Source organism: Chinchilla lanigera, unplaced genomic scaffold, assembly GCF_000276665.1.
Source record: "Chinchilla lanigera isolate Chin_1 unplaced genomic scaffold, ChiLan1.0 scaffold00032, whole genome shotgun sequence".
Classification (NCBI taxonomy): Eukaryota; Metazoa; Chordata; class Mammalia; order Rodentia; family Chinchillidae; genus Chinchilla; species Chinchilla lanigera.
The window spans coordinates 14,126,617-14,140,547 of NW_004955433.1; the positions used below are offsets into that span (position 1 = coordinate 14,126,617).

The 13,931-nt window shown below is 51.9% G+C and overlaps 1 protein-coding gene across 3 annotated transcripts in view; it reads left to right on the forward strand.

Annotated features, from left to right (window-relative positions):
• Gnao1 (guanine nucleotide binding protein (G protein), alpha activating activity polypeptide O) overlaps positions 1 to 13,931 on the forward strand; it is a 165,819-nt gene that overhangs the window by 121,804 nt on the left and 30,084 nt on the right. The window contains exon 1 of one of the 3 annotated variants that reach the window (XM_005388348.2): positions 10,946 to 11,244. The exons of the other annotated variants lie outside the window; for them this stretch is intronic. Within the exon in view, the coding sequence (XP_005388405.1) occupies positions 11,059 to 11,244 (186 nt within the window). The 5' untranslated portion in view covers positions 10,946 to 11,058. Of the gene's footprint in view, positions 1 to 10,945; positions 11,245 to 13,931 lie in introns of those variants that run through there. 3 annotated transcript variants of the gene reach the window in all.

Consider the following 13,931-nt stretch of genomic DNA (forward strand, 5'->3'; position numbering starts at 1 on the left):
CCCGGCATGTCCTCACCCCCTGGCTTTGTAGGAACAGACCCAGTTCTTGGATATGTGCCCAGCATCCACATGGGAAGGGAGCCACTCCCTCTGAGAGACTGTTTCATGCCAGCCTCCAAGACTGTCCAGGTAGAGAAGGCCTGCACCCTCCTCCCTGACCCCTTTCCAATTTAATGTGGAAGGTAGGTGGCCATCTGGCTCAGGGAGATGCCTGCAACTAGGATGCTGTTCTTCTGTTCCCTGGACACAGTGGTCCAGGAGCACCAAGGTAGTATAAGCAGCCATGGAGGCTCTAGCACGCTCTTCCTTTGGCCGCTCCAGCACATTACACGCAGATATCCGGTGCAGCAGACTCCGATGTTACTGTTACTCATCCTCATACTGCTAATGCTGATCTTTGGATTGATTCCAGGGAACATTGAGCTACATCCCCAACCCCTATTTTCTCTTTTTATTTTGAGACAATGTTTTGTTAACTTGCCAAAGCTGTCTTCAAATTTGAGATCTTCCTGCCTCGGGCTTCCAAGCTGGAGTTACAGGTGTGCAACACTATGCCAGGCTCAGGATTTTTTAAAAGTGAAAATCAATTTAATGCCATTTTTTAAAAAGTTAGGTCCACATAAGAAGTGTTCTGCTGATGAGAGCAGCAAGTGAGAGGCAGGAAAGAATGCACCCTGGGAGCCATGAGGAAAGGGAGTCTTAACTGGGGACACAGTGGATTGAGCCTGAAGAGCCAGTGAACCAGAGCTCAGTGAGGGGTCACCCAGGTGCCGCCTGCACAGAGGAGGAACAGACAAGAGATCTGGGGAAGGAGAAGGTGGTTAATGACAGCAGGCAGGGGTCTGAGGACTGAGCCCTTGGGAGCAGTGGCACCTAAATGTAACATGGACCGCGGAGGCTCGCCATGACTAAGGTGAAGTAGAAGCGAGCATGCTCCCGAGAGCAGGGAGCAGCACCCACAGGGCCAGAGGGTTTGCAGCTCAAGGGGAGGCAGCATCAGAAGGAGAGTGAGGACGGGGAGGCCAGAGACCCCTGCCCTCACCTTTGTAGCTGGGGGCAAACTGACCATTGCCACCCCCATACCTTGCCGAGAAAAGCATAGATGCCCCTTCCCGCCCCTTCCCATGGTGATGCCACGTACTCACTGGGGCCAGAACCACCAGTGAGATTATTCTGGCTTCAAACTAAGATCAGGGAACCAAAGAGGGAGATGAGAACAGAGACGGGGAAAGGTGCTCTGTGGCCTTGGCAGCCTGGAGCCAGCAGCCCTCGCAACCCAGGTTGCCCCCGTGAGCATACTCCCAGCAAGTCGGTGCAGTTGTCAAGCTTAGGGAACTAAATGGAGGCCCTGGTGCTGGGGCAGGATCTGCTGAGGAAGAGGAGGCAAGTGAAGTAGCTTGTTCCTTGTGCCACCACCGGGGGGCCAACTTTGCTTCTTGTACCTGCGCATGCTCCTTGAGCACTGGGGACACAGTGGCCAGGTGCCTGGCTCAGGCCAGGTGCTGACGCTCCCTAGAGTGGGGCGCGTAGCCAATTGCAGTTATGACGGATGAACGTGTTGGTTTTTATCTCAGTAGTTATTAATTCATTTTAATAGATATTTGAAAAAAATACAAATGCATATCAGACATTGTTTTAGGGCTGGGGATGTAGCTTAGTGGTAGAGCACTTGCCTAGCCTGGATTCACTCACCAGTGCCACAGAAAAAGAGAAAAATCCTTTATTGTTGGTTTACTAAATTTTCTTTCACCTCATCTGGGTTTACAGAGAAAAAAGTGTGATGAAAAACATTAAGGAAATTGTAGCCCAGGTGATATAGAGGAAGGCGAGAAGTTAGCGGTCATTTATTATGTGCTGTATGCCATCCAGCGTCCTGTGGGTGCAGTGAGATTAGCTTTCCCATGGCCGGAACACAACACCCAACACCCACAACTGGAAGGAGAGGTTTAATTCGGCTCACAGTTTCAGGGCATCTATTCTGTGGTGAACTGGTGTCAAAGCAGAGGGACAGGGCAGAACAGAAATGCTGGGTCCATGGTGGCTGGGAAGCAGGGCGCAGGGGAATCGTACCAGAGGAGGAGGAATCAGAGACCAGATACAGACCCCAGCATCATTCCTTCGTTCATGACCCACCGAGACACACTGAGAAGTCAGCGTCGCCGATCCCTGAGCGGTTCTCAAGCCTATCAGGTTTACACAGTCAAGGTTAATGATCACCCAGTGCCAGGTGCATGAGCGGCTGAAGTTTGAGAGATGGCGTGTGGGGCATATCTTTTTCCCTTTTGTGGGGAAGGCAGATGGCATTGTCACAGGTTCTTTGACATGCAAACCAATATATATCTCTTCCCTTCACTAGCTAACAATCTTACTGAGAGGGCTCTGTATTCCTCACTGAAGCAATAGAAGAGGGACCGTGCACAATAGTCTGTAAACTAGGGCTCAACAGAGGGCACATGTCACATAGGGAGCAGAAACTAGGGCAGGAAGGACACTAGCAGGATGTTAGAAGAGATACTACTAGCTGCTATAACAAATACTCCCCAAATGTCTACTGGCTCAAATGCAATACAAGGTTATTTCCTGCTCATCTAATGTCTATGGCAGATGTTCTTGGTTGAGGGACACGTTCCTCTACACAGCAACTCATGGACCAGGTCCTTCCCCTCACGGTGCCACCACCCCCTGGGACCTGGTTGTTGTCTGTCTTCAGGGAACACACTTACATCTATCGTAAGAGCCTTGCCCGAGAAGCGGTACACTTCACAGTCACTCACATTCCATTCGCTTCGCCCTAGTTACAGAGCAAGGGCCTGCAGAAGAGTTCTTAACCTAAGAGCCAGGTGAGGCCTGAAATCTGCCCACCTTCCCCCTGTAAGCCTTGCAACTTAGAAAAAGAGCTCTGTTTTTCTAATTCCAACAAAGGTGCTGGATGGGCTGACTTCTACTCTGTTAGGACAAGGAAGGTGGGAAAGAGGGTAAGAGAGAGAGGGAAAAAGGAAGACAAGAAGTTCCTTGGAGCGGAGTGGAACCTGAGTCAGATGGCATCTGGGGGCCTCCAGTTTCAGAGAATGAGTACCAGCCAAAGCCAAGATGCCCCACCCCCAAGCCAGGAGGGAAGCCACACTGCAGGCCCTCTGGCGCAGTGAGCTTCTCCCAGCAGAGGGCAGGGGTGACCCCTCAGGCCCTACTTACCACCCTCCTCCGCCAGGTCTGATTCCATGCCTATACACCGCTCAGTGCCAAGCAGGGATGGTGAGGACAGCAGGGGCAGAGCAAGGGATGAAGGCACCCTGATCCCAGGCCTTGGGGAAAACTGTTGGGCTGGTAGCCCATCCACCTGCCCCTGAGCTGGACTCAGCCCTGCAGGAGGTAGCCCCTGCCGCCTCCCTCCCCATCCACACATGGCAGACAGGCCCCCATAGGCTTTCACAGTCCCCCAGCCTCCCTTCCCCTGTGCTCCTCTTCCATGGCCAGGCTGGGAGCCAGGGTTTCTCCTGGGTTTACCAGTGCCTTCTGCCTCCTGCCCTACCCATGGGGACCTCTTTGCCCAGCCCAGCTGGTGCACACCCCCGGGTGCTCCTCTCCCTTGCTTGTGTTTTGGTGGATGGGAGTATTTGTCAGCCTTGTTTTTTACACCTGTCGCCATCCCACCTGCCTCAGGTAAACACTGCCAGAAGGAACAGGCTAATGCTGGATCCCCAGGTAGGCATCAGCCAGGCCCTCTGGGAGGTCCGTTCTCTTTGGGCCAGGGATGAGGAGAGCAGGTGTTGGCAGCAAAAGTCCTCTGCAGTGCCAGCCTTTCCTGGACCCTGTCCACAAGGAAACAGGGCTGGCAGGTAAGGTCCAGCTCTGCCCTCTGGCTTGCTGGATGGCCTGGGACAAGGCCCAACCTCCTCCCCCGGGCCACAGAGAGCAGGTGCTTAGATAAGTCACAAGGCTGCACAGTGACTGTCGTGTAGGCTCTGGAGCCGGAGCTGAAGTGCAGGGATAGGCAACCACCTACTGGCTGAATGAGGCTGGGCAAGTCTTTAGCCCACGTGCACGTCGGTTTCTCTGATTATAAAATGGAGGGAGGGGGACAGATGGTGGTAGCTTTGAAGCCCATAGGAAGTGCTCGCTATACAAGCTGCTGTTATTTCTTAGGGTTCCTCCTTGACCACCAGGTTTCCGAGTTCTCCTTCTTGGTTTTCTGACTGAGAGGAGCTGACTTCAGCTTACAGCCCCACTTCCTAGCCCATGCAGAGGTCTGCTGGGAATCAGTCACCCTCAGCAGGTGGAGGTCTCACCAGCTGGTCCTTCCATGGCTGGCTAGAGGGCCTTATGACACTGTCTGCCAGAGCCCTTCCCTGGGTGGCCCATGCCATCAGCCTGTGAAATGGAATGGTGTCTCTCAGCATTTTCTTGTTTGTTTGTTTGTTTTTCTCCGGTACCGGGAACCGAACTCACGACCTTGCGCTTGCCAGGCAGGCGCTTTGCCGCTGAGCTAAATCCCCAGCCCCTCTCTCAGCATTTAATAGCGTGGATTTACCAAGTAGAAACTCCTTCCCCTCTCTCAGCCTGTCAGTGTGCCTGCAAGAGAAGTCTCTGCCTGGTGCCAGTACACCCTTAACACCTCAGGATTCTACGCGTTGACAGAAAGAGAAGGGCCTCAGGCTGAGAGCCAGCAATAGGCCACAGGGTCCTGCTAGAATTTAAAAATAGCGTTCTGCCTTCGTCGTAGTTATTCTTATGAGTATCTTCTATTTTAAATGCCTTACACAGATTTTCTCATTTACCATAAGGGTATGACACTTATAAAATACTAAAATGTGTCTAAGAAAAATAATAAGTGTTAGTCATCAGCTGACGCAGGACTTCAGCAGAAGTTATAAAGGGGGTTTAGGAGTAATGTTTGGGAAGGAATGGTCTTCATGTCAGTTTTCTATATATATACATATATAATACATAATGTAAATATAAAAAAAATTATTCTATATATAATATACACAATTAGCATTATAATTAAAACCAAGGAAAATCCAAAGTATTTCTTCACTTAAAAATAGCTGTAAGGCTGAGGCAGGACAATTGCCACAAGTTTGAGCTAGCCTGAACTATACAGCAAGACCCTGTCTCAAAAAAGAAAAAAAAGCCTATAATAATTGCCAAGCACAGTGACACACAACTATAATCACAGCAACGTGGGAGATGAAGAGAAAAGGGTCACTTGAGCCTGGGAGTTTGAGACCAGCCTGGACAACATAGAGAGACCTTGTCTTAAAAGGATGGGTGGCGTGTAGCTCACAGTGCTTAGCTAGCATGAGTGAGGAGCTAGGTTTCATTCTTAGCATCACACATGTTCAAACACACACACATGCACACGCACACGCCAAAAGCCCTGTAATAAACCCATTCCTCATTCATGTAAATAATCTTTTTATGAAAAATTATTGTCATTTTCCAAAAGTATTTTTCAGAAAGAATGTCATTGCTTTATACCTTCACAACTCTCATTGAAGCCTTGCCTAATAGAAGATAGCTCAAGTCTCCTGTCTCTGCATTTAAGCTGTTGCAATGTGTTTGGGCTGTACAAAAATTTGGCCCTGTACCAATACATCACTGGAAAAGGAAGGAGCATTTTACTAGTCTTTTCAGAAAATTATTCTTTAATACTCACCAACGAGACGTGATAATTTCTTAAAAGATAATTGCAGTGTAGACTCTGACAACTGCCCCAGTGACCCTTTCCTGTTCTGTTACATTGGTCTGCCTTGGGCTTTGAGTAAATCTCTTCCCCACAAATGACACTGTAACCCCAGTCTGGTCATTTGGAAAATACTGGTTCACCTGAGTTATACTGACCTTCCAAATATTAACATATCTCTGCAAATAATATAAAAAACTCACACCTGTTAACACCACACTGACTGTATCAGAACAGCTTTTAGGCATTGGGACATCATCAGCGTGTGATAGGAAATGTAAGTTTTCCACAATTCTGGAGAAAGCTGGAATATCATCGTTTTGGTAACAAACATGTCAGTTGTTTTCCTTGGAATGACAGGCCTGCCTGGTTCATTTGTTTGAGAAAATGTCTCCCAACGATCCAAGTCTGCATTCCCACTGTTCGTCTACTTGAAAGTGTTCTTCCAAGTAGAAACGGGGTCCCCTGAGCACAGGGGGCCGGCTCAGCAGCAGCTCAGCCATGCAAGTGACTCCTCAGACGGCCGTCGTCCAGGTTACAGCCCGAGTAGCTCACATGTCCTTCCCACTTCATGCTGCAGAACAGTGAGACGCACACTCAACCCCTCTACTTCATTAAGGACTTTTTTCTCACTGTGAGTACACAGAAGATAGTGGAAGCTCAGCTAGGTACCCGGGCCTTGTTTCCTGCCTTTATCTCCTCTTGCTTTTGCGTGATCAGCGTGAATGTTAACACTGTTAGAAAGGCAAGCACACATTAATATTGTTGTGAGAACTGTTTTCATCTCATGGACTCCCTCAGAAGAGCTTCAGACACACCCAAGTCCTGCAGACCACCCTTGTAGAACCACTGATCTAGCTAACCCCTTCGTTGTGCATTTGGGACATGGAGACCCAGGGTCCCAAGAGTCGGTTAAGAGTCTGGTCATGGCCAGAAGCCCAAGTCTTCTGAAATCCTGGAAGCAAGGCAGCACAGTGAAAACATAGGCTCCAGTCACTCTGATGAACAGCAGGGGAAACAGTGTCCTTGTGACGGGGTGAGGGACAGGAAGGGGTGTCAGTGAATGATCTGCAGAGAGACACCAATGTAGCCAAGCCTGTCCTCCCTGGGCCTTGCCCGTCCCCACCCCCTGCCGTGTGTGGAGTTCCAGCATCCATCTTTTCCCCTCTGTAATTGGGTTGCTAATCTCTCCCAGCCAAGGCAGCCCTAATTAAACTATTCACCATCGCCACTTTGTGTTCTAAAGATTTGAGGTTGGCCATTATCACTTTTCTTTTCCTTTGACTAAGCTCCCTATGGGTAATTTTATTCTGCCCTTGTCATTTCTTAGAAATTTAGTCTATCCAATTTTAGTTCTTTTCTTCTATCTTAGAACATTGAGCTCAGGAGAAAGGCGGCTGAGGGTAAGCAGGGCATCATGAATTTGGAAACTTCTGCCCAGTTCACCTTAAAGTTCGTGGCTGCAGAGTGCCCACTTGGAGGCTCTAAAAAGAAGCCCAGAAGGATGACTGGCAGGGCTTAGCCCCCAAGGGGAGAAGGGCACCAGCAGGAATGGCACCGCATGAAGCTGTCCTGAGGGTAAAGTTTGGAACTTCCAACATGCAGCATCCCACTCGTAGTCAGAGGCTTTGGTGACACAAACACACACTGCCCCTCCCAGCCCACACAGGCTCATTCCAATGGGGCTTCAGGCTTTGTAGGGCAGTGCTCATCCCTAGGCTCCCGCAGGAGGGTGCCCAGTATGTGTTTGGCAAAGGTTTTACCCTTACTTTGGGCTAGGACCAGAGGTACGAAGCCATACCAAGTGCAGGGGCGAACAGATGGTGTTTAGGTGCCCAGTGTGGGAGCCAGTGACAGGGCCTCAGAGGACCCAGGCCACAGTCACCCCCAGGCTTTGTGAAAAAACATGGTGTAGCAGGAAAAAAAGCTTCTCTCTACATAAAACTGCATCGAAGCAATGGGAAGTTCCCGTGGTTCTGAGGCTAGGAAGGATGTGACCCTTTAGAAGATGAAGAGCCTAAAATCAGGCCTTCTCCACCTCCACTGGAGGCAGCCTGGCCTGGAGGGGAACACTCCCAGAGGGCTTCTGACAGACCCTGGAGGGACCTAGGAAGCTGGGCCTCCCTTCTGCACCTAGCTGGAGGCCTCCAGAAAGCCTTCCATAGCAAGGCCACTGGCCCCTGACAAAGGTGCAACCGTGGGACTTAGGGGGAGGGGAAGTCTCAGGGCAGTTCCTCTCCCATGTGCTCAAAGGACCAGCCAGAGGCTGGGGGGAGTCTCACAGTTTGTTCCTTGAAGGCCGCTTTGAAAGTTCTTAAGGCCAAGACCCCACCCAACATCTGCCACAGAGTAGATGTGTGGTGGATAAATGAGCAGATGGGTGAAGGCACAAGCGGTAAATGGCACGATGGCCGGGTGGTAGATCACAGCGGGATGAACAAGCGGCTGAGTAGATAGCTGCTACAGGAGCTAGAAGGGCATGGGAAAGTGAAAGGATGAATGGGTACACACAGTGGCGGCTGGTAGAGGATGTCATGGTGGGGGAGGCCCCGTGGGTGGATGCTGGAAGTTGATGGGTGGGTGGTACGGGGCATGAGGCGGGCTGGCTGAGGAGGGGCAGGTGGATTTAAAGGAAAGGAGTGGGAGGATGGTTGTCCTAACGGGGGAAGAAAGGCAAGGTCAGAAAGGCACCAGAGTCTCAGCTTCTTTGTAGAGTCTTTGAGGGGAACAGGAAGAATCCCTTTCCTAAAGCAAGTGGGCCTCCTTGGGCTCCACAGTGCAGAAATCCTATGAGCTGGCACATTCTGTAGGCTCAGGTCTTGCTTGGACTCCACAGCCTAAGTGAGGAAAGAGCCCCAAGCCTGCCTGACCCCAGCCACAAAATGTCTGCAGCACCCATTATTGGCACTGCCAAAGACATGGCACAGAGGTTTAATGTGCCCCCCGGGGTGGTGGGTAGTTCACACTTCCACGGAGAACATGGTTGGGGCACAATGTACCAGCCCAGGGCCAGAAGAGCAGACCGCTGCCTGAGGCCTGAGGCTATGGGCCCCTCTTTCCACCACCGCCCCACTGTCCTGAGGCCCAACTGCAGAGCAGAAGGGAAGGGGCTCTCCCATGTGCAGGCCTGGGTCAGTGAATCTGCCCGCCCCCAAGCACCCCGGCTGACCCTCCCGTCACTCACCTGCCAACATTGCAGCGCCCTGGCGGGGCTTCCACAGCTGGGCTCACTCTGCCCTTTCCCCTTAGGAGCCCCAGGGAGTTTGGCCATGGCCAGGTGCCTGGTCTCTGGCTTGATGTGTCCCTCTCTCATTCTTCCTGCCCTCTAGTGGGTTCTGGGACAACTACAGCAGAGGGACTGGGTGGGGGACCCAAGCAGGCTTTCTTGGTAAGTGGAGAACTAGGGTGTGTGTGTGTGTGTGTGTGTGTGTGTTGTCCTCAGAGATTAGAGATAGAGGAAAACTCTGAACGATCCAAAGCAGCTCCTCAGATAGAAGGGGTTATTATTATAATTACTATAATTATTGTTATCAAGATTATCATGCTTGCCTGGAAAGTCTTGCACAAAGCAGGCTTCTTTTATGTCAGCTTGTTGTTTGTGTCTGAGGCGCTTCATCTTTGTTCATAATAACTAGCATTTGCAGGATTCTTTCATGTTGCCAAGCTGTGTCGCTTGTCAGCCCATCTCTGCACAAACAGCTTTGTGCACCCGGAGCTCATGGCAGAGCAGAGGCGAGTGAGTGGTCTGTCCAAGGCCAGGATTTGAACTTGGTCACCTGCACAAGATCCTCATTCGCTCCCCCACCTTATCCTTTGCACCTCATCTCTGAGAGAGAAAATGTCCCTGTGACCCTCTGGCTCCCAGCCTCTCTGCCACCAAATTGGCATTGCCCTGAGAAGAAAGGAAAGGTTTCGAAGGCCCAGGAGTTACAAGTGCAAATAGTGAGCACAGTCTGGGAAACAAGATTCTCTTGGTCAGCACTGCCACCCTGGGTATGGCACAGAAGAGACAGGGATCGGCTGTAACCCTCAGCTACCAGGGTGGGAGAAGTCAGTGGAGGGGGCTGTCTGTGCCCAGCAGGTGGCAGTGGGTGGACACGGCCTCCCAGGGCCCTGGGAGTCACCACCCCTCCTCCCAGAATGGATGCTGGCTCCTGGGCCCAGCGGGCTGACTGGAGCAGCACCCCTCACTGCTGGATGCCAGCGGGCTGTCACACTGGCTGTCACCTGAATCTCAGCGCTGCTTCCCACACACACTCCTGATCTGCACCCAGCAGCACATGTTCTCGAGGCAGGAAGCCCCTGGGCTGTGGAGCACAGCGAGGGCTCCACTGTGTGCCACCAGTTCAGGGCATCACCGCCGCACACCGCCCTGGATGCACTGCTCCTCAGCAGTGACCCAGGGCAGCCCACGGGGGTGGGGGGCTCCTAGAAGGAGCTCCCTGCACTTGCACACACAGGAGATGGCCCCCAACCCGGTCTCCACCTGCCCCTTCCTCTCCCTGCCCACCACTCTCGCCAGCTGCTCCTGGTTGCAGGACACAGGTTTGCACAAGGGGTATTCCAGACTCCTGGGTTCCCCAAAAGTGACATGTCCACATTATGAGAAAGACATCATTTAAACAGAACAGTTACGCTGATAAAAATGAAAAAGGGTGACCTTGGGAAGTTATAAACTGTCTTAGCCCCAGGTCCGCCACCCACAAGAACAGCTCTTGCCTACTGTCCACATTCAGATGCTCCAGTCCCAGCCATGCTCCAGGGAACAGCACCAGCCTCCCTCCGGCACCGTCATCATGATGGGCAGATCAGCTCCTCACCTTTGTGTGTCCCAGCAGCTTAAGAGACAGGCAGGGCGTGCCCACTGGGCGGGCACCAGCACAGCTGCCGTCCCCATTCTGAGGGTTCTTGGGTTGCATGCCATCCCCAGGGAGACCCAGGACTCTGAGCCTCAGAAAGGCAAAGGCCTTTGCTCATGCTGGGAGTCCAGACTGGAGGCTGGTCTGGGTGGCTTCTTATCTGGTCCCAAGGCCCAGGAGGCTCACAGAGCAGGACTGGGAAGCCCCAGGAGGGAGTGGCCAGATGAGGTCATTGGAGGAGGCTCCCAGGGGCATGGAGGCCTGTGAGTGAGCACTAAGTCAATCACTCCAGCAGTCAAACGATGGTGGGCTTGGGGGCCTCCTGGCTGTCAGCAACTGCCAGGCCTGCGCATCCCAGGAAGTACAATTGTGCTTTGTCCTACAGGAGCCCCTCCCTTCCGCTCTGGTGCTGGGCCTCAGGACAGTAGGAGCAGTGGTGGACGGAGGTACACGCCCTTGCTACATGTCTAGACATATGAACTGCACTGTCCGCTGGGTCCCAGCAGGCTGTCTGTAATGTCCAGCCCACAGACAGTACCCGTGACATATCTAGTGCCATGCCAGTCTGGTGGGGAAGAGAGGGCCACTCATGCAGGATACAGAACAGAACACCCAGGGCGTGGTCCGGACAGTGAGAGAGAAGGAGACTCAGATACCAGAAGAACCATGTGGACTGCAGTGGTGGGAGCCTCGCTGGAGGAGGTAGGCTGGGCACCAGCCTGGGCGGACCAGGAGATGAGATGGGGCTTTGGGCACAAATACAAAAACAAACAAAACAAATAACGGATCCTCAACTAGATTTTAAAAATTAGCAGACTGATTGCCTCACATAACCAGAAAGTGCAGAGATAGCTGGATCCAGGCATTGCCTGTTTTTATGACTGGTATCTCCCTCTCAGCCCTGCCTGCCTTAATGGCAGCTGCATGCCCAGATGGGCCTTCCCTCTGAGACTCTCTCTTTGCTAATAGTTCCCACAAATGTCTTTGAGCTGGTTGGGGTGATGAAACTAGTTGTTAGTCTCATTTGACAAATATGGACTCTTTGTCCACCCCAAAGTGTTCACAGGCCAGCAAGATGGATTAGTCAACACTAAAGCATGTGTGGCCCCACAGTCGGAACAGAGTCATCCCCCCACCCAGACCACTCAGACTGGCTCAGAGGAGGGCATGTTCCTTCTGAGAAGCCGGGGCTCGCTGCCTGAGGAGGAGGGGATGGAAGTAGAGAGCTCAGCACCCTGCAGAAAGGGCCTAGGTGGAAAGGAGGGACAGGCCCATGGTCACCGCCTGGCAGCTGACCCCTGCCTGGGAAGGAGCATACAGGAAGCTTCCTAGAGGCCTTAACACCAGCAGCCCCCACCAGGAACCTCCCATGGGTCAGACCTGCTGTCTTCGTTGCTCGCGCTGCTGTGACCGATGACCCCAAATGAGTCATAAACAGCTGGACTGTTTATTTCTCAATTTGAGGCTTGGACAGTCCAAAACCAGTGTGCAGCACGTCCTCTGGTTGCAGGCAGCTGGCTTCTTGCTGTGTCCTCAACGTGGGTGAGTCTCTTTCTGCCACACCTTGTAAGGGCACTAATCCCATTCTTGAGAGCTTCACCCTTGCAACCTCCTAAAGGCCCTACTTCTTAATGCTGTCACCCTGGAGGTTAGAATTTCAGCATATGAGTTTGGGAGGAGGCAATATCCAGACCGTAGTTCCTGGTGAGCCTGCCCTGAGGCCATGTATGTGTTTGGTCATTCCTCATGTTGCCTGGACACCAGGTATGCTCTGACCAGCAAGAAGCATCAGTGCCACATAGCAGACAGGTGCTGGAAAATACCCTGCACCTCTGGCCCCAGAAGAGGCCTGGACAGGAAGACCAGGCTCAGTATGAGCCCTGTTCCCAGGCCCTTGAAGGGACACAAAGGCTCTGGCTCTATTAATTGCTTGTTACACTTGATACCCACTGCGCTAGGCCAGCCTAGCAGCTTCCACAGGCCTCCAGGGCATATCAACAAAGCCCTCCATCCCTGCCTGGTCCTGTCTTCTTACCCTTCTCCCTGCCCATTGTTTAGGGTCTGGGCTGTGCTAGCATGTCCTGAGCTCTGGCCTCTGGTGACCAGGCCTTGTCTGAGATCAGGCGAATCTATTGGCCATAGCACAATACATGTTGAGGACATGCCTGATATTAAGATACCAGGTGTCGCCAAGCATAGTGGTACACATCTGTAATCCCATTTCTTAGGAGGCTGAGAAAGGAGGATGGCCATGAGTCTGAGGCCAGCCTGAACGACGTAGTGAGTTCAAGGCCAGCCTGAACTACAAAGCAAGACCCTGTCTCAAAAAAAAAAAAACCAGAAAACACCAGATGTCCTTCATCCCAGTCTGTGCTAAGCACTAACCCTGTACAGAGCACTGCATGAGACCGTGAGAACTCAGGAAGCCAGCCCTGCCCTGAGGGACAGGAGCACACAGCACAGTGCTGACTTGGGATGGCCACTGCACTGCTGTGGGAAATAGGGGCGGGGTGCAGGGGGGGCTGCACCGATGGAGCACTCGGAGGCAGGGCTACCTGTCTGAGGAACAGAAAGAAGGAAGCAGGGGCCCATGAGGACGGAGAGGTGAGGCTTTATAGTCTACAGTGAAGAGTTTGGAGTTTAGCAATGATTGGAAACTATTCATAGAGCTTAAACGGGAAGATTAAGTTTGACTGTGAAAACTAGAGACCCTAAAAATAGTGGATTAAATAAGACAGAAATTTATTTTAAGTGTTAAAAAAACATTTAATGACTTCAGATAGTGTGGAATTTCCACAGGACCTAGGCTGATTTTAGGTCACCGCTCCACCGTCCCCTGGGTGAAGAGTTTCTCTGATCCAAGTTGGCTGCTACAGCTCCAACCATTACATCCCAGTCCTGGGCATTAGGAAGGAGGAAGTGAGAGAAAGAGTGGCCTTTCTCTTTAAAATTACATTTCCAGGGCCGGGAATATAGCTCAGTGGCACAAATGCCTGCCTGGAAGCGCAAGGTCCTGCGTTTGATTCCTGGTACCCAATAAATAAATAAAGTTACAGTTCCAAATACTTCCCCACAGTTCAGTGCATCTCTCACTGCACATAACTTGTCATGGGATTACACCTAACAGCAATCAAAACCGGGAAATGCAGCCTGTCAGTTGGATGTCATTGTATGCAACCAGCAAAAAATTGGGGAGTTCTTTTTCTAAAGAAGGAGAGAGTTGCCGTTAGGGGAAAACTGATGGCCTCCTGTGTGGTGCCCAGACTGGAGAGGAGCAAGATGCAACCGGGCAGCGTGGAAGGAAGCGGGGCTTGAGCAGCTGGGTCTGAGCAGCGGGGCTGGTGGTGGCATCCTGAGTGTGCCGAGCTGGGGAAGATGATGTGGGAACA